General features: G+C 38.8%; 1 protein-coding gene across 1 annotated transcript; it reads left to right on the plus strand.

Moving 5' to 3' along the window:
- On the plus strand, positions 1-24,140 carry tbx5a (T-box transcription factor 5a). Its single transcript, XM_021602422.3, has 9 exons — positions 1-414; positions 1,310-1,482; positions 2,127-2,221; positions 3,960-4,079; positions 5,566-5,713; positions 12,021-12,173; positions 17,166-17,257; positions 19,923-20,155; positions 20,329-24,140. The coding sequence occupies exons 2-9, from the start codon at positions 1,339-1,341 to the stop codon at positions 20,916-20,918; spliced, it is 1,575 nt and encodes a 524-aa protein (XP_021458097.1). The 5' UTR covers positions 1-414; positions 1,310-1,338; the 3' UTR covers positions 20,919-24,140.
- The last annotated feature ends 670 nt before the right edge of the window (positions 24,141-24,810 follow it).

Consider the following 24,810-nt stretch of genomic DNA (forward strand, 5'->3'; position numbering starts at 1 on the left):
ATTGGTGCGTAGAGAGAGAGAGAGTGAGAGGAGGGAGGGGAGAAGGTGGTGACGGATCTGCTCCTCTGTAAACTTGCTATACTGCTATGTGCTATCAGCAGGGAAGGCTTCCCGAACAACGGTCATCGACTCTAAAATGTACAATAAAGTAACACCGCGTGGTTATTTTAGCCATCTTTGCTAGACTCCTGAATCTTCCTTCACCTGTGCGTTTTCGCTTGGTCACCGTACATTTGGACTTGCACTGAAGATAGAGAAAATCCATGGGGATATTAGATAGCCTTTTCGGGCTACACATTGGGATTATACATTGAATTGGGTGGACATTTTTCGCAAACACTTTGCATTTTTGAAGAAACGACCTCTGCTGTGCCATATCTTCACGACATTGAAAGTGACGTATCTGGTTACAAGGTAAATCCGTTTTTACTGTGCGGAGTATTCCGCGTTTCTGTGGTCAGTGGTTCACTATTGTCGTTGTTATCGCAGGTCATTTTAGTGTAGGACCTCGTAGTGGAAGAAAATAGTCTGTTTTTGAATGGAGCCACGTCGTGCTCTCTGTTTTTATGCCTACAGATACATGTATATGTTTTTCAGTGATGGTTGTTACCAACACCATCTATGGTAGGCTATTGTTTTTTGTTTCAATTGGCATTTTAGGAATACACAACCTATAGGATCTGTCCCGAATTTATGTTTTTTTTTGCGACCAGTTGTCTATATTCTCTACAAATACGAACAATGTCAGCATAATCAAATTTAGAAACCTTCAATGAGTGGTGTCCTTGCTATGAATATATCACAATTGGTATGTTCATTATAGCCTAGCCTACTTTTCACAAGTAGCCTTCATCATTCGTCTTTATATTATTATTTATTGTGGGCTATCAGTTATAATGAAACGCACGTCATTTGTCCAAAGGGTGAAATGTATTAGAAGAATAAAGACGTCCTTATCCTTATTAATAGTTCTCTTTACTGGTAATTAAGTTATATTTTAAGGAAAAATATTGACTGATATTTTCACAAAATTAACCTAAATAAGTTGTGTGTGTGTGTGTGTGTGTGTGTGTGTGTGTGTGTGTGTGTGTGTGTGTGTGTGTGTGTGTGTGTGTGTGTGTGGGTGTGTGTATGTGTGTGTGTGTGTGTGTGTTGGCCATGTTAATAGCAGGCCATGTTGTCTAATGATGGCTACATTTTATTTTGGCCTACAACTCATTAAAGACGGCCAATATCACATCAAAAAGTTATGCGCATATTCAGGACAGAGAATGGGAGGTTGAAATGCGCTTTTGTTTCGATCTGACAGTTGGGGCCTTGGTCTCCGGAGCTCCAGACATGGCAGACCAGAAGGAAACATTTGGACTGCAAAATTCGCCCAGCGGGTCAGAGTCAAAGGAATTACACACTGAGAGTAAAGCAGAGAAACAAAATGGAACTTCGAGCAAATCTCCATCCTCCCAGACGACATATATTCAACAGGTCAGCTTTACACGCTATTTTGAGCCTATGTACTTCAGGTCTCAAGTCACTGCCTAGGTGTTGTTCTTGACCTGTATCTAGGCCTACGTATTAAATATGGATATCTGTAAACGACTCATAAGAGAAGTACGTGCACTGCAAACTTTTCAGACCTTAATGTGCATAAAAACGCAGAATTACCATTGTTTTGAACTATAGCCTATGGGCTAAAAAGTTCCGTGAAATGATCGTGTCAATCAACTTGATTAATCGCTTGGTAGTTGGTTACCGTAGTCTAGTCCTGCAATTATTGCAGTTTCGTGTATTTTCTTTGTGAGATTTTATTATCTGCCTATTTATAGTCAAATCACAGAATTTATAGGCTAGTTATATAATAGGCTTAATGGGAAATGATGGTATACTATTTCAGAATAGTAGCCTATTGTTTCACGAGGTAGCCCAATGTGAATGGTGGGCTAATATGAAATTATATTATGTCTAGGTTTTTGTTAAACTATTATTGAATTTATACCACAGTGCAACATTTATCCTGTATGAATGACATGACATATGCATAATACTAACTGGGCTAAATAAGCTTACCAATTGGTCTCCACTGCAAGAAAGGTCATATTGATATTCCTCTTACTTGTCTAATTTTGAAGGGAATGGAGGGGATAAAAGTGTACCTGCATGAGAGGGAATTGTGGGCGAAGTTTCATGAGGTGGGGACGGAGATGATCATCACCAAAGCGGGAAGGTAAGAGAGCAACGACTGCTTATACTGGCATTAACGGATTATGCGAATACGTTTGAGAAACATACAATTGCATGTGAGGTTATGTTTTAATCATTATTAGTAAATAAGAATGGTCAGCATTTAGTGGTTTTAGTTTTGACAGTGCTGTCTGAAAAAGTTATTTCGTCCATACTTTGCTGTAGACCTATGTCCACGGAGAAAATAGATTTTTACAAATCTTTTTGTGTTGCAATAGTGATAGCTATACTGATGCTGTACTCGTTTTCTGGAGGGAGGCCTACTGTATTTACACTTCATTCTTTACCAATGTACCACGGCATAGTTCCCTAAATACATCTAAAGGGATATAGTCGGTTTGAGACTAGTTTTTGGGCAGATAAATGTACACGAAACATGCTTTATAGCCTATATATCCTCAATTATTTTAATCCTGTCATTTTTTCCACCCCTTTGTTGTCCTTTTCCAAATTGGATGTATGATATTACTTTTTATTTATTTATTATTTCCTTATATTCTTCACGTTTGCCATATTGAAAGCATTATCGAGTGACTTTTCAAGACAAAAAGGCCAACACGGCAATTGGGCTTATTGGGTAGACCTGTCCTGCTCAGAGTCTCTCACGGAATATGGTTGAGATATTCTTCTACCTCAACTTAGTGTGAACTTGAATATGCATGATGGTCGGTGGTCTCTGCTCATGTTAACAAATCGTGTTGTGGCTCTTAGGTAGCCTATTTATTATTAATTTCAGCTATGTCTCAATATCCTTCCAGTCTGCACTAGGTTCGTGTTTTTTTCTCAACTGCATAAAGCAGTCTTTATATTCTGTCCATTCATTTTCCCGTTATTGGCTTGAGACGTTATTATCCCTCCCGCCCTCATTATTAACCAGCCCTTACCCCTTTCCATCACCTCGCGGCTGCCTCTTTATTCAGGCAGGTCACCCGTTTGAGAAACAGCTTGTAGGCCTGGAGGCTTGTATCCCAGTCGGCGTGCGACAGCAATTTCTGACGTTTTTCCAACCTGATAGACCCCATTTCATCAGGGTACTTGTGTAAAAGTTCTGAACATATGCACGTATGTTACCATGCATCTGGTTACCATGCATCTGGTTTTAGTGACGCATTTGATGCAAAAGCAGCTAACGTTTATTTCACCGTGAAACTATAGGCTCTTCCTTAATACATGTTTTATTTTGTTGAAGTATGCATTCGCTTCAGTTGTTGCATGTGTGAAATGATGCAGTCGTTTCCAAACGAACAAAATATATATTAGGCTACCTAATTCCCTTACATTTTATTATGTTTGATTGATTGTTGTTCTACCTTTCATTTGGTTATGCATTGGCTATCTGACGTTGATAGCATATACATGCATTGTGAACCAGTGGGTTCACACCCTGACCCACCCCAAAAGACGTGCAGTGTATGCATAGTTGGTCATATTGACCTTTTAAGATAGCTAAGTTTGGAACAAGTTGTGGGCTTCTATGCAACGACTGTGCGTCAAGGTCGTATAATTTCCTTACATTTTACAGTGTGATTTCGGAAGTAATCAATTTATATTAAATTGAGTTGAATGTCGACTCTTGTCCATAAATGTGATTGCATAGACTGTAAATAATCAGAAATGTCCTTAAGGAAATATACGGTAACTTCAATCACCAATAGCCTATAGCAGGCATAATGTATTCATGTATGCACTTACATTGTGTAACTATATTGTTCCATTTGCAGGCGAATGTTTCCCAGCTTCAAAGTGAAGGTCACTGGATTGAACCCTAAAACGAAATACATACTCCTGATGGATGTCGTGCCTGCGGACGACCATCGCTACAAATTCGCCGATAATAAATGGTGTGTAAGACTTTAACAAATAAAGTTCCTCTGGGATCGCATCAGAGCTAATGTCCACAGCCTTATGACAATAAGTAGCCTACCTGTATACAAGATATGAACATGTCATATGTAGCCTATTTTTGACCCAGGATGTTTCACCTTGTAATGAGGTGTTTTCTGTTTGCAGAGTGCAACACCCCTACTGAGTTTTAATAACTTTACAATGCATTTCTGGAGCATATGGGTCTATAGCTATCAGGCTATTGCATATAGATAGAAGGAAACTGTAGTCAATGTGCAATAAAGTAGCCTAATATTAGGTCGTGTCCAGTTTATGTAAATAAAGCATTATACTTCACACATTGGAATGAGATTTATAATCAGTCCTGGGACTAAAAACGTGTTTTATTGAAATTAGGTTGGCCTACGATTTATGGCTCAGATTAAATTCGAGGGCATTTACTGGTTCTTTAGCAAACTATTCATTATAGCTCAAATGTCGAAGCCTTAGCCTAAGTACTAAACGTTTACCAATTCTGAAGAAGAAATAGCTTCCGTGTGGTGTAGGGGGATCCTTGGCAAATGCTGGGGAGTTGTTCTGACTACCGACTAGAGGTGGTTTATGCGAATTAATGAACTCATATTTGTGTTGATGTTTCCTTTGGTGAGGGTGTAGATCTCTTTAGACAGCTCTGAAATACAATCTTCACCATCAGCGAAACACAGCCTATAAACACTAGTTGTTAGTGTCATGTCCATCTGGTCAAGAATGCCTTGTTTGGGTCAGTGGTTTTCAATGGCGAATACCGCCGATAATGATCCGTTCAGCGCATGTTGTGGAACTAATCTGCTTTTGGTCAAGTAGTTTAGGTTACTGTAAGAAAATAACGTTCGCCCTTGCAAAATAGCATGCAGGTTATTGGTTATGCTAATTGGGCTGACCCAACCCAACTGTCCTCGTAGCACGACACACCTAATGTAGACTATTAAATAAAAAATATATATATATATATTTTAATTATTGTCGCGCAATAGCCATTTTTACAATACTTCGTCATTCTTATTCCAACGGGTTGAGAGTACAGGCTAAACAAAATTAGGCTATAGCCTACGCGGACAATACTACAAACCAAAGGCTAGGCTACAACTAAAGGCATTTCTCAAACCTTACATTTCATTAACTGGATAACCTTGTTAAAATCTCCAGTTTTGGAACAAACCCCAAGCCTACTTCCAAATAGCCTAACTGAATTTATTTCGAAGAAGCCTTGGCTACATATTAGGCTAAACCACTATTTCCGATGAAAGGGGAAAGGGAGCCTAAGCATTTTCATGAACAGCATATTTTAATTGCGATAAAGTATTTTTCATGAGTGGAACAACTTTGTAGGTTAGAGGTCGCTTTTATCTGCTCACATAAGCGTAGGCCTATCGTACCATTTATAGTTGGGTTAATTTAGCTGTGATTTGAGTGTAAAACGCTGACTTTGGTTCTGTGATTCAGGTCAGTGACCGGGAAGGCCGAACCTGCCATGCCCGGGAGGCTCTACGTTCACCCGGACTCTCCTGCGACGGGGGCGCATTGGATGAGGCAACTTGTCTCTTTCCAGAAGCTGAAACTGACGAATAACCACCTGGATCCTTTTGGACACGTATGTGTTACTTAACTCTTCATATGTTATGGCTTTGTCTGCAAGATGCTTGATGAATTTCGTAAAGGATTATAATGATTAACACATCATCTGCATGCATTAGTACAGACAAGAGGTCAGATGGCATCTGCTTCTTTCTTTTTAACGAACTATTATTATGAACTCCCAAGACCCCAGATTTTGTGATCCATGTCGGAAACAAAACAGCAAACAAAAACATAAATTACATCATCTATTTTCTTCGTTGTTAAAAATTGTGATTTTGGCTAGATATTTTATGGGGTCGGGGGGTGTGGGTGACATTTTGGCCAAATTACACATCTCAACAGAGAATGCAGGATTGGACAGATTACAGTAACATACAACAGTCATATCACGTATAGGACATAACAACAGCACCATGCTATAGTTGACAATCCCAAAAACAATAGTGGTTGTTATATAACTTGAAATAAGGAAGTAGATTATGCACAAATATACCAATTACAAATTATATAAAGCTAAGTGATAAACTTCCTCTATCCATCTCTTGAATTATAACAGGCAGGAAAGTAATATCAATATTGGTCACTTCCTTGTTACTTCTAATTGTATGAAGCTGATAAGAATTGCAGTTGGTGGAACCTACTCTTTCTGCCCAGAGTGAAGCAAATATGTGATATTACTTCAGCATAACACACTGGGTGCAAACTAAAACACTATAAAAGGTCAACACAAAATCAGTCACAGATTTAATAGCAACTTGTAGTCATTGATGAACGCTGTAGTAGGGAGTATGTTGATTGGAAATCATTTTGTATTGTTTGCATGTGTTGAAGTCAGTAATAGGCCAGATTTTACTCACTTTGACTATCACTTACAGCACTCTCTTCTGCCTGATCACATGACTCCATTGGCGGTGTGTGAGAATTGATAGTGATTGTTGCCTTGCCAAAACCCAGCTAGTAGAATGAAATTGGAGCTCAGTTCAGTTGGAATGTGAACGGTGTTGTAAATTTCGCGGCCAGAATGCATTTTTGATTGGTTGCAGTGGTTCCTGCTTGCCCTCTTTCGTGTCCAGGAAGTACCATGGGATTCATAAATGAAATACTGGTGCCGAGCCAAAAAAAAAATCCATCAGCTTGTTGGTCCAGCTGGCTGAAATAACTTTTAGACGATTTATAATTACTAGCTTGAGCCAGGAGGGACCTGAAATGTCTGGAAATTAGACAGAGCAGAGCAGGACCTCACCTCCTCAGCCAGAGAGCATGCTGCTATAGACCAGTCTCTCCTATAGCGTTTTGAAACCATTTCCATTGGTTGAAATTCATGTTTTTTATTACTGTATGTTTGGAATTGACTATGAATGTGAGTTTATTGAAGGGATTTCTGATATTCCTATGATAGATTTCTACAGTTAATTGTATATGGTCAATGTTAACATACATCTTAATGACTATCTATATATTTTGTTTCTTATTCTCAATCATTTAGATGGTATAATCTCAGCTATTTGGGTTACATGTTGCTAATTGAGCCTTTCGTGTCTATCTGATACCAATAGTATGCATATAAACATACAGTATGATTACCCATTTTCAATTTAGCACCTATGGTTTATCCAACACAACACTTATCACAAGCCTAAACTATGGCTTTGATCTTCCTCTAGACTTGCGAAACATTTTTCCACGTTATTCATCTTCTCCAAAATGTGCTGGCGCTGGTGCGCTCGTCCAGTCCTCCCCACACATGTTTTTGCCAGCTGGGTGGTTTGTGGATATCTCACTGTTTATGTTCGAATGGCAGTGTGAGATGAGCAATAGATGATGGTGTACAAATTCTGCTAATCCAAAGTCTTCAGAAAGCTCTCTGATGTGGAGGAACTTGAAAGGCAGACGCAGGGGACCCAGGGTGATCCCTCACTATCATTAAATACTATCATACAGAGTCGGGGGGAATGGAGATGCAGAGAGCCAGGCAGCAGAGAAGGCGTGTGCTGGAGGCCTAGTGGGTGGTCTGGTCTGCTCTACTCTGGTCGCCCCTTCAGACAGACAGACAGACAGACAGACAGACATGCAGGGAACCAACCCACAGTATGTCTGTCTGTGCTTCTTGTTGTTGTTTTTGTAAGAAATTAACACAATACTTTTAGTGTATTGGTTACATGACAGACTTGGGAGTTAATTGTAACCTTGTCTTCTAACCTACATGTTGTAAATCAAATCATCCCAATGGTTTGTATCATTGTGAATCTGTTAGCCAGATAAAGGGAAAAGGGGACACCTTTCAGTTGTTCAACTGAATGCATTCCACTGAAATGTGTCTTCCGCATTTAACCCAACACCTCTGATTCAGAGAGGTGCGGGGGGATGCCTTAATCGCCATCCACGTCATCGGTGACCGGGGAACAGTGGGTTAACTGCCTTGCTCAGGGGCAGAACGACAGATTTTTACCTTGTCAGTAACTTGTACATTTGCAGTGCAGGTGATATACGCTGATGTTCATAATTTATTTGTAAGTCCCCAACCAACCTTCATTGAAGGCTTTGTGATGGGATTGGTGAATGTGAAGATACAGTGCCTTCGGAAAGTATTCAGACCCTTTGACTTTTTCCACATTTTGCTACTTTACAGCCCTATTCTAACATTTATTCAATTGTTTTTTCCCCCCTCATCAATCTGCACACAATACCCCATAATAACACAGTAAAAACAGTTTTGTTAATGTTTGCTAATTTATACAAAAATAGAAAACTGAAATATCACATTAACATAAGTATTCAGAACCTTTACTCAGTTCTTTGTTGAAGCACCTTTGGCAGCAATTACAGATCGAGTCTTCTTGGGTATGACGCTACAAGCATGGCACACCTGTATTTGCGGAATTTCTCTCATTCCTCTCTGCAGATCCTCTCAAGATCTGTCAGGTTAGATGGGGAGTGTTGCTGCACAGCAAGTCCGGGCTCTGGCTGGGCCACTTAAGGACATTCAGAGACTTGTCCCGAAGCTACTCCTGCGGTGTCTTGGCTGTGTGCTTAGGGGATGTTGTCCTGTTGGAAGGTAAACCTTTGCCACAGTCTGAGGTCCTGAGCACTCTGGAGCCGATTTTCATCAAGGATCTCTCTGTACTTTGCTCCGTTCATCTTTCCCTTGATCCTGACTAGTCCCTCAATCCCCGCCACTGAAAAACATCCCCACAGCATGAAACATGCCACCACCATGCTTCACAGTAGGGATGGTGCCAGGTTTCCAAGAGTGACATGTGGCATTCAGGCCAAAGAGTTCAATCATGGTTTCATCAGACCAGATAATCTTGTTTTTCATGGTTTGAGAGTCTTTAGGTGCCTTTTGGCAAACTCCAAGTGGACTGTCATGTGCCTTTTACTGAGGAGTGGCTTCCGTCAGGCCACTCTACCATTAAGGCCTGATTGGAGGAGTGCTGCAGCGATGGTTGTCCGTCTGTAAGGTTCTCTGATCTCCACAGAGAAACTCTAGAGCTCTGTCAAAGTGATCATTGGGTTCCTGGTCACCTCCCTAAAGAAGGCCCTTCTCCCCTGATTGCTCAATTTGGCCGGGCGGGCAGCTCTAAGAAGAATCTTCTTCCATTTAGAATGGTGGAGGCCGCTGTGTTCTTGTGGATCTTTAATGCTACACACACTTTTTAGTATCTTTCCCCAGATCTGTGCCTAGACACAATCCTGTCTCGGAGCTCTACGGACAATTCCTTCGACCTCATGGCTTGGATTTTGCTTTGACATGCACTGTCAACTTTGGGACCTTATATAGACAGGTGTGTGCCTTTCCAAATCATGTCAAATCAATTTCATTTACCACAGGTGGACTCCAATCAAGTTGTAGAAACATCTCAAGGATGATCAATGGAAACAGGATGCATCTGAGCTTAATTTCAAGTCTCATAGCAAAGGGTCTGAATACTTACATAAATGAGATATGTTTTTTATTTTTAATACAATTGCAAACATTTCTACAAACCTGTTTTCGCTTTGTCAATATGGGGTATTGGGATTTTTTTTACATTTGATTCCCTTTTACAATAAGGCTGTAACATAACAAAAAATGAAAAAGTCAATGGGACTGAATACTTTCCAAAAATATTCACACCCCTTGACATGTTCAACATTTTGTTGTGTTACAGCCTGAATTTAAAATGGATTGGTAGATGGGTAAACAACAACAACAAAACAGACATTGAATATCTCTTTGAGCATGGTGAAGTTATTAATTACACTTTGGAAGGTGCATTAATTAATACACCCAGTCACTACAAAGATAGAGGCGTCCTTCTTAACTCTGTTGCCGGAGAGGAAGGAAACTGCTTAGGGATTTCACTATGATGCTGCCATTAACAACATTGTAGTTACTCCACAATACTAACCTAATTGACAGAATGAAAATAAGGAAGCATTCCATGCAATGCATCCTGTTTGCAACAAGTCACTAAAGTAGTACTGAAAATACAAAGTGTTATGTTTGGGGCAAATCCAATATAACACATTAGGGAGTATCACTCTCCATATTTTCAAGCATAGTGGTGGCTGCATCATGTTATGGGAATACTTCTAAACGTTAATGACTGGCGAGTTTTTCAGGACAAAAAAAGAAACGGTATGGAGCTAAGCACAGGCAAAATCCTAGAGGAAAACCAGGTTGAGTCTGCTTTCCACCAGACACTAGAAGATTAATTCACCTTTCAGTGTGACAATAACCTAAAACACAAGGTCAAATCTACATGGGAGTTGCTTACCAAGAAGAGAGTGAATGTTCCTAAGTGGCCGAGTTACAGTTTTGACTTAAATCTACTTGAAAATCTATGGCAAGATCTGAAAATGCTTGTCTAGCAATGATCAACAACCAATATGACAGAGCTTGAAGAATTTTGAAAATAATAAGTGGGCAAATGTTCCACAATCCAGGTGTGGAATGTTCTTAGAGACTTACCCAGAAAGACTCACAGCTGTAGTAGCTGCCAAAGGTGCTTCTACAAAGTATTAACTCAGGGGTGTGAATACTTATTTGAATTAGATATTTCTGTATTTTATTTTCAGTAAATTAGCAAACATTTCTAAAAACATGTTTTCACTTTGTCATTATGGGGTATTGTGTATGAGTCAGAAAAATATATATATTTAATCAATTTTGAATTCAGGCTGTAACAACGAAATTTGGAATAAGTCAAGGGGTATGACTGAAGGCACTGTAGTTCGTTTTCTCCCACAGTATTTATCTGATTCAGTGTTTTATAAATCTCAAAAATACTTCAGCTTTGACCCATTGTATTATCATGTAGAACATCAACCTAAGTCATAATGTATTTCCAGTGTTGGCTGTTGAAAGACGTTGACCCATTTTTGTTAAGAAAACAATCAATTTCATTGTACACTGACCTACTATCAAGGTGCTTTTGGAAAATTCACAGTGGATCCCAATTTACTCTCTATTTTGAGGTTAAATTGTTCCATCAGTTGTGAGAATCCATTGAGGCCATGTCTTTGTAGTCAGCGCATCCTCTCCCTTTTCTCTGCAGCGTGCTTGAAAGGCACAACAAAAAACCTACAGATAACAGATAGGAGGAATACCCGAGGGGCAAGGGTTCCTGAGGAGGTGAAGGAGAAAAACACTGTTTTGTTATCTCTAAATTTAATGAAATTAAAAACCATTAGATTGCTCACGGCTGATGCCCATGACTCCATAGTATGTCAGACCAATTAAGACTAAAGCCTGAGAAGAGTTCATCGCTCAAGTTCAACTGGGTGGACCGCCGTCTTAATGTCGCCAGCCTAGCCAGTGGTAGTAGTCATCGCTTGGCACAAACTAGGTCAGGGGTCAGGGGGAAAGCATGGAAAGAGAAGATGTTCACGTGTTACAATGGGAACTCATCTCTTTTGACATATGTGCATTATCATGTAATGTAACCAGCGTTGTATGTATGTATTTATTTATTGCTGAATGCATTACTGTCATACCCTTCAGTGATGGGCTTGTAGAGTTAGGCAACATATAAACTATGCACACATTTAGATTTTGACTGTACATTCTATCGTCAAATATATTTACATGCTTTTTCTTCCGAATTACTATGATTAGGCCTATTGGTATATTCACGGTTTTATGAAATACCTTGCATGTTCTATATTAGTATGTTTTTGTTCGAAGCAATAGCAATAATATTTTGTCTTTATCTTCATTGTCTTGAATGGGTTTGGATTTATTTGAATGGGATTTTGATAATATCAGAAGTTGGGTTTTGGCGGGAGAAATTGTAAAAATACAAAAGGCGCTTAATGGAATACATTTCTCTCTTCAGATTATCCTCAACTCCATGCATAAATACCAACCCAGGATTCACATCGTGAAAGCGGATGAAAATAATGGCTTTGGCTCCAAAAACACGGCGTTCTGTACCCACGTATTCCCCGAGACTGCCTTCATTGCGGTAACATCTTACCAGAACCATAAGGTAGGCCTAAGCCTTCGATTTTGGACATATTTACGCAGTGGTATTATGTATGTAAGAATAGCCTAAATTGGTGTGAATTTGCAAGTGCATTATAAATGTATAAGACTAATTACAATCAGTTTAGAACGAATTAAAACTTTTTGGCATATGGAGATATCGAATTGTTGCATTGCCCTTGCCTTCTCAATTAAAAGTAACAACGTCACAACACATATAGTCTATAAAATCACTTCATGGATAAATCGAAATCAGTTCCTGAACATCAGAATGTAGGCCCACATTGCTGCTAAAGACGTGCCGGGAAGATGGAAAACTGATGAATGGGCTGATTATCAAAGATTGAATAATAAAGCGGATGGAGTGTATCCTTTCGCCACAAATGGAGTCTGACGTAGGCCTATGTCACCATGAGCAGTGGCAGAAGATGAGGTTCACGTCTGATTATCACTGATATCATATTCAGATCATTGACAGATGTGAATATGGGTCGGGGAAACCGCATGTCCGAAATATTGGACAAGGCACGACCTCAATTTCAACTGGTGCAGTTCCATTAAATTTTAGTGAATGATACGGATTGCAGATAAGGCTCATGGAGTAAGTATAACGTCCATACATTTTGAACGTTTTATTATATGCTTATATGTGCTTTATTATGTTCGAGCTTTATAAATAGTGTATTATTAACAGGCTACTACAGTTATTATTATGACTATGCATATTATTTATAATATTAGAGAAAATGTAGGTGTTAGCCTATAGCCTATAAGAAATAAGCCTAAACCAACTTGTTTTTTTTTAGCCCGAAGTTGCAATAAATCTCGAAATAGTATATATTGTGATGAATATCGATTACAAAAAATATATTTATGCATGCATGTATTTTATTTGTATAATGTACATGTAGACTAATAATTCACAGGTTCGAACATGATTTCGCACATGAACGAAAATATTAACTGTTTAGCGTCCTGCTTTCTTTAAAAAATATTTAAAGTACAATTTTGTCACTGAATTAAGAGCATTTCAGTATTTAATAATATTTATTCGTCTTTATGAAATTAATGGTTACGGTTAGACACAATCCGTCTCCCATGGTACGCTCAGGGTTGTTAATTAATCAGAAAGCCAACTTCCTCACTTGAATATATTTTTTTACTAAAATGTGATGTAGGTCTATATAAATTATTTTCAAAATATTTTTAGACTGAAATGAAACCACTAAGAAAAATATAGGCATAGTCTATTTTACAAACCTGCACTTAAATCCCTGGAAGATAAATGGTTAAAGTGTTGTAATTTACTTATTAAGTAAGTTTTAAATTCAAAAGTGGGTATATTTTCAATCATGTAGTGTGATATTGTCCTCTATGAACGTTCAAACATGCAACCACCTGTTGCATGCGCTTTATTTTGGCTGCGCATTGGAATGTTTATTTACAAAGAGAAGACAAAGAGAGATCATATCAAACGATTACATTTTCCTCAAATCCGACCAGGCATACGCATAATCTTAGGAGTGTTGCCCAATCATTTCTGCGTCCGTTTAACATCCGTTTTTAACTATGTCTGAGTCAGATTTTACTGTGGGACAGAGGAAATGTGCAGAGGGTAAGGACCCTTAATGTGTCCTGAGCCAATCCGAATTCTGAGAAACAGGAAATACAAATGACTGAAACTCTGAAGAAAACATTAATTAAAATCAAGGAGTTTGAGGGCTCTTGAGAATGCAACATGGGCTAATTATTATTATTAGGCCTGCCAGACTTCCAGACAAACAGTCTATTCTGATTTCCTCAACTTTTACCACGAATACCTAATCAAAGAATGTTACATCTGCCAATTAAGGTAAGAAAAAGTTATCATGCCATGCATTTTGGGGGAACTCGCACCACCTGTTAATAGTTTATTCAGAACGGCCAAACTTGCCCATAGCTATACTTGAATTGAAAACAAAACATTTCCTTCTGAATAAACTATTTCGAAAACAACTCGCCTTTTCATATCTTCTGTTCTCAAATTAGTTAGTTCTATACAGGCTACAGAAAACACAGGGCCTAGGCCTATGAATCTGAACGTATTGGCTAACTCTTAAAAATTATATTTGCATTATGGTAAATAGCCTGATTAACAAATGCAGTAATCTATTATGGCTGAATGTTTGTCATGATTGCTATCCTTGGTAGTCAAGGCAAGTAGGCTATCTAACGACCCAGCATTGGTAACAACTTGCTTTGTATTTAACGGGGTGTTTAGGCCTATAAATGTCTCCAGAATTGTTAGGAAACTGTCGCCCCAGGCGTGTAGTTTTTTTCACACGAACAGGGTTAGTTCATGCATGGCGCTTTCATGCAACGGCACACTATACAATATTTATACCTTTGGGCTCAGTTTGGAAAAATTCCTACATTTGTATAGTCTGGTATGAATTCGTCCAATTGTAAATATACTGTATGTAACCTGGTTGACCTGCATTAACATTTCGTGCCATTAACATTTGCATTTACTATGCTATTCAAATTTGAAGATAGCATTCTTTTTCATGCCACCCTTTGTAATTCATAGGCCTTTTCACCTGAAACACCTTAAATTATCCTGCATAGGCCTAATTGGTTTACAATTAGATAGGGATATTGAGCGATTAAATATCAGTTAGACTTTTAGGTAGACCTATAGCCTATTTTGTTGAGCCATGTGTAGGCTACAAGTTGTTTTTGCAAACATTTTGTACCACCAACAGTTATTTTCAAAATTATTGCTTTTTTAATAAGCTAGTTACTTTTTGAGAAATCATTTTGAGAATCATGTTACTGAAATATGGTAAGATTTAATACCCTCATACTCCTGTATTATCCACACTTTATTCTACATTTGCTTCCCAAAGAAAATCTAGACTTTTGCCAAACGCCCAGTGCATTAACGAGAAGCTAAAAACGTGTATGTCTCAATGAGATATATTTTACAAGGTTTGGTAGAAAGTGAAAGCCAGCGCGTGGACAAAAATACAGTCTTATTGTGAGGCATGAAACACAGCAGACCAGCCAACTAATTAGGCCTACCTGCCAGAAACCGCGTGCCCTGCATTCTGTTTAATCTCAAATCGTATTTTTTGCGGCTGTTAGAACTTCATTCCATTATCCATTATCCAAAATCTATGGCTTTGGTCCAATCTGGAAAATAATATAATTGTTTCCTAGATGGGCTACTTGCTCTCTACACTGTAAAAAGTAACTGCTTAACCCATTAAAGAAATTGAGTAGTGGCTACTAAAATGTATCCAGTAGTCATTAAAACTCAAATCGTACTAACTCATATGTCATTACGATTTCTTATCACTTAATATTTTCGAGTACTGTTTATTATTGAGTAAATAACTTTGTGTTCTGCTAATATAGTTCGTTTTTACAAATTATGATTAATTAAGGTTTTAAAGTCAATCTGGCATTTATTAAATAAATTGTCCTTTCTTGATTTCAATGTTTTACATCTTTACTTAATATAATAAAGTAGTAGTCAGACATTGATCTTTGAGTAAAAACACTCGATTTATCTGTGTTTTTCTGATGTATAATTATTACATTTTTGCAAGTTATGAATTCCTAATAGTGCCATGTGGCTCTGTTTTTAGAGGATTGTGGGTAATTCAAAATGTTTACACTTTATGATACTTCTACACAATGTTGTATGCATGTTTGAAGAAAGTAAATTATATTTCTAAAATAGTATTAAGCAGTATGTTGTGCTGAGTTGTAATTGATCATGATGAACACATATCAAAACCATCAGACAAATTGATGTTCAATATTGAGACAAGTCATTCCTACCGTCAACAAGGTGTGCAGCACTCTTAATGAGAGGTATAGCTGTAGTGCTCACAGCTCTACCTCTACCTCTACCTCTACCTCTACCTCTACCTCTACCTCTACCTCTACCTCCACTTCCACTTACTGCTAGAGGAATGAGTACTGTGCTCAACAATGCCTGATAAGGTGGGTTAAAATACGAAGTCTTCAAATAGATACACATTTTAAACATGAAGACACGATCACTCAAAATTACCAATCAGAACTACTTACGCTTGAAAAAAAAATGCCACAAAGGTAAATCATTTAAGTAGAAGGGACCCTAAATGTATATGTTCACTACAACAAAAATTAATGTTCAGGTAATGTCAAAAGTTATAGTTCAGAAAACAATACAATTTACTGTCAAAAAGTTCACACAAAAAAAACAGTTAAGTATTTTACAACTTAAAAAATGAAGTTATAAAGTGACATCACCATATATGGTTAAGTATTGAACACTGAAATACTTTGAGTTGGGTTACTCGAATGGTTCTAGGCAAGGGTTTCCACACAAAAAAAAAATGTTAGCAGGACTAATGACCTTTTACAGTATATAGCTCCATGGGAAATTACGTTTCTGGCATCAACTTTAGATCTGTAGCCTGATCCACTTTAATATTTATAGAGTTGTATAGTACAGCAAGCTAATGTTAGATGATAGAAAGTTTTCATATTTACATTAAATTAATGAAATATGTTTTTCAGAATTAAATTGTGTGCTTAATGGTCTGAGCACATGGTCATTTAATCTACATGTTAATAACTAAACCAGGGGCACAGCAACCAACTAGTACAGTAGGCCTATTATGCCAATGCTTTGGTGAGGTTTCTTTCCTTTTGAGTGCTTATTTGAAAAGTTAAGATTGTCATACAACTACTGACCAGCGTGTGTGTGTGGACCTATGGCCAATGTTTCATCCTAAAACCATCTTGATGCTTTATGATGTTCCACATGGGAGGGTGAAGAAGCTGGTTTTGAGTGAAGATGTCTTTGAAGAGGCTTTGAAGGACACAACAAGTCCTTCTCACAGAATATAGGAAAAAGGAAATGTGTATGACATTGGGATGTAAAGTTTTCTTTTTACATAAAATTGTAGGCTAATTGACGGTTGAATCACTTATGACAAATGTGCGGTCTGTTTTGCAGATAACCCAACTTAAGATAGAGAACAACCCGTTTGCCAAAGGCTTTCGTGGGAGTGATGACATGGAGCTCCACCGGATGTCCAGAATGCAAAGGTAGGACCTATTACAGTCACAAAGATACCCATGATCGCCAATGGCTAAGCTTTGATTCAGTGGTTGACTTTTCTAACTCTAATAATCCAATATTACCATCATTAGAGGTTGTTTGGCACACTATATGGTAAACTGGAAGCATGCATTAGACAATGTAACCACAATTAGATAAGGATTACTGACATTCTAATCACAGTGTCACTTCACAAGCACCATTGTAATCCCTGAATCAGTGAAATGCAAACCAGATGAGTGTTATTTTCAGTGAGACCCACCACCCCCTGCCCCCCTCTCCCCAGCTGAGTAAGTGTAGTTCTTGAGCAGGGGCCAGTCTTCATGTCCCAGGGCTTTTTATGGCTGATCTGGCAGGGCCTTCTGAACTAGCGACATCTCCCTCTTTACCGGGAGGGATATTCCTACCAGTCGTCTGTGCATTGATGATATGGCTGGTCCAGCATTAGCATCGACCACATGGCTCTTTTCCCTATTCACTCCAGATGAGTACTTTCACATGCATCCACACAGTGTGGAAAACACATTTTCAAAGAAGAAAATCTGGTATGAAACTTGCCCAGATCGGCCAACAAAGGCGTTGCAAGGGCTTTCAAACAGAGGATTCCTAAATCTGAGAAAAATGTTAAAGGAGTTTGGTTTACCATGCGCAAGTGACACTTTGCCTCCCATACATTTGATTTGGAATGGGAGAACAGAACATTCTCTCTAATTAGCCACTGCAGGTGAATCTAATTTTGGTAGTTTTGGTTGACTATGATTTTCCACATTGGGTGATGTGGTACACATTTAGCTAATTTTATAGTGGAATTAGTGAGAGAAGACAGAACAGTTTGGATGTTTGTCCTTTTTCTCCAAAACTATTTTACCTGCACACATAATCCATTTTTTATTCATCACTGGGGTGTTCACAAATCTATATTGTATATTTAATATTGGGTTATCTCAGTCAGATGTTGATTAAGTTGGTTTATGTCACAATATAATACTTCTGCAAGTGGGATAGTTATTTTGTATAGACATTTGTAAATTGATTTCAATTGGCCAAAGGCCAAACCACACCATAACTCCGACATGCCACTGTCCTGTCTTGCCAAGTACAGTAAGCTCAGCACATCTGGTCTTTGTTAATATTTCCAAGGGAGAGCTTATTGCAAGATGAGGTCACTGGTTCAAAAGAAACAGTCAAAGAAACAGAAGTAGCAAAAATGGTCCATTCATAGATCCTCTAGATTAATGCAACTGGAATAAATGCCTTTCTTTCCACTGGAAACCAATCCTCCCGAACACTTTCTCAGTGGATCCTAAGTGGGTGTGACTCATTGATAGTCCGTGTGGTTTGTTAGTATTGAGAAGGGTATCAGATCATTGGATGAAAGAGACAGTGTATACAAGTCAGCCATGGTTAATGACTTAGGTCAGGGGCAGTTCTCAAGTAACATATCTATCTTCTTTTGCATGTGAAAAACCATGATGAATGAACAAATACTAAAGATAATTAGGATGATTGATTTGGGATAATTAGGTGATGATTAAAGGTCCAATACAGTCATTTTTATCTCAATATCAAATCATGTCTGTGTAACAATTAAGTACCCTACAGTGATTGTTTTCAATTAAAATGGTTAAAAAAAATAGTTTTAAATAGCTTCTTAGCAAAGAGCAATTTCTCAAGCAAAAATTGTTCTTGTACTGTCTTGGAATGGTCTGAATGGGGAAGGAAACCAAGAAAACTAGTTGTTTGGAACTCTATTTCTTATTGTCTATGAACTCATTTACATTTGACAATTTCACAGGATTATTCCAACCTCAGTGTGGAAATATATATAAAACACAAGAAAATCACATTTGACTGCACTGGGTCTTTAATAATCACTACTATTAGTAATAGTAATGGTAATTATAGTAGTTGTAGTAGTAGTACTAGTGGTGGTGATATATACTGTGTAGAAAACATTATTTCCATGACATGGACTGACCAGGTGAATCCAGATGAAATGATCTCTTATTGATGTAACTTGTTAAATCTACTTCAAATCAGTGTAGATGAAGGGGAGGAGACAGGTTCAATTATTTTTTTTCAAGCCTTGAGACAATTGAGACATGGATTGTGTGTGTGCCATTCAGAGGGTGAATGGGCAAGACAAGATGTTGAAGTGCCTTTGAACGGGGTATTATAGTAGGTGCCAGGTGCACCGGTTTGACTGTGAAGAACTGCAACGCTGCTGGGTTTTTCATGCTAAACAGTTTCCCATGTGGTCCACCAAGAATGGTCCACCACCCAAAGGACATCCAGACAACTTGACACAAATGTGGGTAGCATTGGAGTCAACATGGGCCAGCATCCCTGTGGAACGTTTTTGACACCTTGTAATGTCCATGTCCCGGTGAATTAAGGCTGTTCTGAGGGAAAAGGGCGAGTGACTCAATATTAGGAAGGTGTTCCAAATGTTTTGTACACTCAGTGTAAATTGAAGAAGCATACAGTACGATAAGTGTTATGATCATTTCGTAACCCTGTGTGTGTGTGTGTGTGTGTGTGTGTGTGTGTGTGTGTGTGTGTGTGTGTGTGTGTGTGTGTGTGTGTGTGTGTGTGTGTGTGTGTGTGTGTGTGTGTGTGTGTGTGTGTGTGTGTGTGTGTGTGTGTTTGCAGCACTAAGGAATACCCAGTGGTCCCTCGCAGTACGGTGCGCCAGAGGGTGGGCACCAGCCAGAGCCCATTCAGTGGGGAGGTGCAGGTTATGGTCACTCCCAGTGGCCTGGCCTCCCAGTACACCCAGTGTGAGAATGGGGTCACCAGCACCTCACAGGACCTCCTGCCCCAGTCTGGCTGTTACCCCCTCCCCCACGAGCACAGCCAGGACTACCATTGCATTAAGAGGAAAGGTGGGCCAGGCTATCATGATATATGCATGCCAATGGGATGGGTTTTTGGAAGCATATAAAAGGGAAAACATAGTTGATTACTAATGTATAAAGATATCAATTGTTTTGCTCAGCTGATTAGTCTACAATATCTGTAAATACTGCAGCTGTAACTGTTTCCTGTCTGTCTGTAGTGGATGATGACTGTCACTCAGGGGAGCACACCTACAAGAAGGCTTACCTGGAGAGCTCCTCCAGCGAGGACGACCATTACTACCGTCCCGTCAGCTACCCACAGAGCCTGGGCCTGCCCGGGGGGCCCTACAGGACCGAGTCTGGCCAGAGGCAGGCCTGTATGTACGCCAGCGCCTCCCAAGGGGCTGAGCCCGTCCCCAGCCTGGAGGACATCAGCTGCAACACCTGGGCCAGTGTTTCGCCCTATGGCAGCTGCTCCGTCACCTCCATGCAGCCAATGGAGCGGCTGCCCTACCAGCACTTCTCCGCCCACTTTACCTCGGGGCCCCTGGTGTCCAGACTGAGCGGGGTGGCAAGCCACGCCTCCACGCAGCTGGGCGAAGCCCACCACGCCATGTACCAGGGCCCCATGGCCCACCAGACACTGGGCCGCCAGTGTAGCCCTGGGGCAGGCATCCAGTCGCCCACCGCAGGTCTCCAAGGCAACGAGTACCTGTACTCGCATGGGATCCCGCGCACGCTGTCGCCTCATCAGTACCACACAGTGCACAGCGTCAGCATCATGCCAGAGTGGAATGAGAGCAGCTAAAATAACTTTCTTCATAGGAAAGGATGGAGAAGTTGGATAAAGAAAAGGCCCTTGATAAGGTTGGGCTTTAGATAAATCTATATTTAGATTTTTGAAGCAGTACAGTACGGCAGTGCAGTCTCATGAGATTAATGAGGCATGACCGCCTAGAGCATTGGACTTTGGTGCTTAGAGGAACTGCGTGACTGTCTTTGCAGTTGACTTCTTACTGTGCCTAAAGGCAAACATCATGAGGATGGGCAAAACAAGGTGGAGAAAAGCATTGGTCATGAAGGAGACTTATAAGGAAACTAAACAAGTTTAAAAACCCAATGCTTTTGCATGAGTAACAGAAGCACAGAAGTGGCTTCATCGGGAGACCCCTATTTTAAAACTGTTCTGTTTTGATAGTGTATTTTACATCTTGGTGTTGCATTATCAATGTTTTTTTCTGCTGCCAATAGAAAGCTCTTTTACCTTTATCCTGTAGATTTGTAAATTTAACATTTTGTGAAAAAAAATACCTCCCAGTTTTCATTTTATTTGTTTTTTTTTGTTGTGAACTGCTTACCTTCTATATTGAACAAAAATAAACGCAACATGCAACAATTTCAACGAATATACTGAGTTACAAGTTCATAAAAGGAAATCAGTCAACTGAAATACATTTATTAGGCGCACATCTATGGATTTCACATGACTGGGCAGGGGAGCAGCCATGGGTGGGCCTGGGAGGGCATAGACCCACCCACTGGGGAGCCAGGCCCAGCCAATCAGAATATGTTTTTTTTCGCACAAAAGGGATTTATTATAGACAGAAATACTCATCAGTTTCATCAGCTGTCCAGGTTACTGGTCTCAGACAATCTCGCAGGTGAAGAAGCCAGATGTGGAGGTCCTAGGCTGGCGTGGTTACACATGGTCTGAGGTTGTGAGGCCGGTTGGATGTACTGCCAAATTTTCTAAAACGACTTGATGCGCCTTAAATAAGCCGACTTGATGCGGCTTATTTAATTCACTGGCAACAGCTCTGGTGGAATTTCCTGTAGTCAGCATGCCAATTGCACGCTCCCTCAGAACTTGAGACATCTGTGTTATTTTGTGTTATGACAAAACTGCACATTTTAGAGTGGCCTTTTATTGTCTCCTCCACAAGTTACACCTGTCAGGTGGATGGATTATCTTGGCAAAGGAGAAATGCTCACTAACAGGGATGTAAACAAATTTGTGCACAACATTTTGAGAGAAACACACTTTTTGTGCGTATGAAACATTTCTGGGATATTTTATTTCAGCTCATGGAACACTTTACATGTTGCATTTATATTTTGTTCAGTATAAAACCATTCTACAGAAATTCAGAGGCTGTGATTATTTTTTGTGGCTCTTTTGAAAAAAGTACTCGTTGAATTAATGGGTGATTTGTCAATCAACATTTCTAAGAGTAGAAAACATACTAGATACTTACGAAAAACATTGCATTGGTCTGCATTAGTTTGAATACTATAGCAGAAAAAAAATTGTCCTTAGAGTGACTTTATGTACTGTAGAGGAAGTGTGTATTGATATCTTCTCTAACCCTGGCATGTAGCAACACACACTTTGACATGGAAACAGTTTGTTATTTGCAGTAAGTCCAGGAACAGTGTGTGAAAAATGGACCCAGTATTCGCCTGCAACAACCCGCATGAAAAAATACTATAGTATATTATGGCATGAATACTAAAAGTATTCACTAGTGTTTTTGCCAACTTCACTGTAGTATTTGCAGTTAACTACAGTATAAATACTGTAGTAAAATAACTAGTGTATATACTATAGTAATTAATGTAGTGTTTTTGCAGATTGTAGTATACTGTAGTATTTACTGTAGTATTTACTATAGTGTTTTTCTTTTATTATCTATGACATAGAAATGGAGGATTTCTCCTAGAGTAAACCTACTAGAGAAATATTAAAAGGCCAAATTTTCCACAACCTGTAGGTACGACTGGGGTCTGAACAGATAGTTCAGAGCTCCTGCTCTTCTCTATAACCTGAAGGGAACACATTATATGGTCTATACTTGGAATGTAGGTTTCTCACTTATGAGTGGCACAAATTGGGATATGGGGAGGGGAATGCTAAGGGTATATGCAATTAAATACTTTAGTATTTACTATAGTTAAACTGTAGTGTTTTTGAGGACTGTAGTGTTTAAGGATATTGGTGAAAACCACAGTATTTTTTTTGTGGATAATACAGTAGTATTTACTATAGTATTATACACTATGCTACCAAATTCTACAGTAAATACTACACATGATCGAGGGATACTACAGTGTGTAGTATAGTATTCTACAGTATACTACAACATTCTATAGTAAGTACTACTCATGATCGTGGGATACTACAGTGTAGTATAGTATTCTACAGTATACTACAGTTTACTGCAGAATAATATAGTAAGTACTGTAGTATTATATAGTAAACTGTAGTATTTTGCAATGTGGAGAAAGCTAAGAAACAAGAAACCTTCTCAAATAGCAAGTATAGTTCTCATTCAGACACGGCCCTTATAAGAGATTGAAGCCAGCATTGCTGAAAAGGTGATTGCATATTATGAAAACTTTTTTTAATCCAATTTTTATTAGTTGACTTATTTTCATTGTTGTACCGAGCAAATGTGTTGTATATCAATATTTTCATTTATGTTTTGACAACTGGCACTTCTCCCATGACTACAGTCATAAACTCAAACTGAGCAAACAACAAAGATATGTATGGTATATATGATTTAACAATGTGGAATGTAAAGGACGAGAGGCACAGATTATTAATGACAAACAATGATAATATAAAAGCATGGTCACTGCAGAGATTATACACGATCTAAACATGCACATCAATACATACATTCTGCCAATATATGGAAGTCATGGTATATGTTAAAGGTGAGTTTGACGAATGTACAAAGACTTATTTTTGAATTACTTGTAGTCGATAGAATGCTACTTGTCAATAGTATTTATTTTTTTCCCATATTCTAAATCAACTTGCTCCTGTTGTATCAAAAGTTAAACCTGTTATTCGCTCCTGTTCTTTTTGGTACTTTGTTATTTAGGCTCCTTTTATTTTCTTTTTTAATCATACTGATTTAGAAATCAGGACATTCATTTAGAGGTCAAAAGTCTAAGAGAGAGAGATGGATTATGTTGCTGTAAATAAACACATGTAAATAGAATAAAGAATACTTGCAATACATTTAAGAGCATTCTGTCTTTTCTCATTTGACCTCTTTTTTTATGATGCTTTTTGTCCTTTGTTTACATACACATCATTTGTATAAAAACAACAAGTTGAAAATCTTGTCATCACAGTGTAGGTGGCAGCAGTAACTAATTGTGCCTAATTGTCCCTAGCATCTCTTGATTCAACTGATAATCCTGAGGATTAAAGGTCTGCTGTCTGGCCAACCCCTCTGAGCCCCTCATAAATTGTGTGTGTGTGTGGTGCTGGTTCACACCCTCTAGTCAACCCCTTGGGTGCAGTTGACCGGTTACCTTAGACATCGAGGACATATTGACCAGAGTGGACCACTCCTTGACCACTGTTTCAAACCACAGCGTGATGCACACGTTGTATTCTTTTACAGATTAGTTTGTTGTTGGACAGTCTAAATCAGGCTTGGAAGGTTCTCACTCACATTAATTCACTTCATGATCAGGACCATTTATGATGAAGTGTCCTCTCTTACATAGCACACAGTTTTTAGAATGATCTAATTGAAAGCTGTATCAATTCATTATGCTACAAACAATTTCTGTAAAAATGTGGATGTGGACAAGTTTGATGTTGCAACGGGTAAAGAATGAGATGCAGCGCAGGGAGTGGCAAAGCTCTATCAATCAATGTGAAATTATTTTCTTGGTTG

The sequence above is a fragment of the Oncorhynchus mykiss genome, chromosome 5 (assembly GCF_057628025.1).
Source record: "Oncorhynchus mykiss isolate SJ-2025 chromosome 5, ASM5762802v1, whole genome shotgun sequence".
Taxonomy (NCBI): Eukaryota; Metazoa; Chordata; class Actinopteri; order Salmoniformes; family Salmonidae; genus Oncorhynchus; species Oncorhynchus mykiss.